The sequence below is a fragment of the Capsicum annuum genome, unplaced genomic scaffold (assembly GCF_002878395.1).
Source record: "Capsicum annuum cultivar UCD-10X-F1 unplaced genomic scaffold, UCD10Xv1.1 ctg13349, whole genome shotgun sequence".
Taxonomy (NCBI): Eukaryota; Viridiplantae; Streptophyta; class Magnoliopsida; order Solanales; family Solanaceae; genus Capsicum; species Capsicum annuum.
In genome coordinates this window covers 1-1,553 of record NW_025818613.1, presented here as the reverse complement: position 1 = coordinate 1,553, position 1,553 = coordinate 1, and the positions used below count along the sequence as shown (strand labels likewise).

The following is a 1,553-nucleotide window of genomic DNA, read 5'->3' as shown; positions in this document are numbered from 1 at the left end:
CCATTTAGCATCCATCACTCCAACAGAGAATCAGGACTTGCAAGAAGGTCGAAAAGTTTGCCTATCCAGTCTTTCAAGATTATGATTTGACCCTCTTTCATAAGAATGTCTTCGTCGAGGGTATCTACCTTCTTTTTCAACATGTTGATCTCATAATTCAACAGCATGTTCATCTCACTGTAGCTCTTAACTTCCTCCCACATGAAATCTTTCTCCTGAAACACTTTTGGTAGTATCTCCTTCACAACACCAAGTTCCTTCATGCATTCTTGCAAATCATTTGTGAGCTGGTTGATATTTTCATCCTTTTTTAGAACCTGCCAGAATCAACCGTAAACCATGAAAAATAAGAAAGACACAAAGATCACCAATAATATTTCATCAGAAATTCAAAAAAAAAACTCATAGCCTAGAAGTTCAACCAAATCATGAATCCTTTTTAATTGTTAAAATTCACAGTAGATAACTCGTGAGCTTGTCCAAGAATTAAGTCAGATGAACGAGTAAACTTACTGAAACCCCTTCGAGTAACTTTACCACATCAGAGCACAATTAGATTAATGGGTTTGAGGACATCACAAAGTTTATCATGTTCATTACACATTAAGGCGATCAGACATGTCGCAGAAGACTACCATATGCCAGCAACTCATGTATACAAGTTCATAAAGAAAACCGTGAACTTCAGATGGAACAAAGATGAACCTAAAATCAAACAGAAGTAGAAAGCTAATGCAGAGAGAGTAACATGCGAACAGGCTATCATATATGAAGATGAGGTATCCAAAGTTGAAAAATAAAAACTATTCCGTTGCAAGGAGATTTTAACATTGCCTGCTTACCTGAAGCTCGACATATTTCAACTTGGGTGTGGCACAAAAAAGAGCGTCCAATGCATTTTGCGCTTCACATTTGAGAATGTCGTTACCTCTAACTGTTGCGGCTAGATCATCCTGAAGTTGCTTTGTGTCCATCTCCTTGGAATGGAGCTTCTCCCTTAGCACAGCTGCCTGCAAAGTCTTCGATTTAAGCTCTTTAACCTTTTCCTGATAGTTTTCCCAGACATAATCTCTATTATCTTGAGCTACTCGATATTCCGCTTGTAACTGAGTGAGCTGCTGCCTTAGATTTTGATTTTCCTTTGACACTTGCTCTATTCTCTTAGACAAATCTTCAAGGTATTTTTCCGAAAATGACATCTTGTTTCTATTATCTACTTCCTTCTCATTAAATGAAGAGACTTTCCTTTGTAGAGAGACATTCTGCTCTGCAAGCTCCCTCGCCCTTTCACGGAGTCTATGTTGTTCAATTTGGTATTTCTCAAGTTTTAGAGACCAATTGCTGGATCTTCTATCCAACTCCTTTTCCATTACTGATTGTAACTCATTCTTTTCTGTCTCCAATCTTCGTGTCCGTGAATCTAGTTCTGCCTGTAATATGCTGGCTTCTTCCTTAGCAGAAGCCCTTTCAGCAACTTGATTCCGTAGCATGCTTGAAACTTCAGAGGCCATTTGTACCTTCTCCTTTGTAAATCTTCTAATAGTCCTAATCAA

General features: G+C 38.2%; 1 protein-coding gene across 1 annotated transcript; it reads right to left on the bottom strand.

Annotated features, from left to right (window-relative positions):
• Positions 1 to 14: 14 nt before the first annotated feature.
• On the bottom strand, positions 15 to 1,511 carry LOC124890202 (paramyosin-like). Its single transcript, XM_047402010.1, has 2 exons — positions 843 to 1,511; positions 15 to 317 (listed from the first exon to the last, which is right to left on the bottom strand). The coding sequence occupies exons 1-2, from the start codon at positions 1,509 to 1,511 to the stop codon at positions 15 to 17; spliced, it is 972 nt and encodes a 323-aa protein (XP_047257966.1).
• Positions 1,512 to 1,553: the final 42 nt, after the last annotated feature.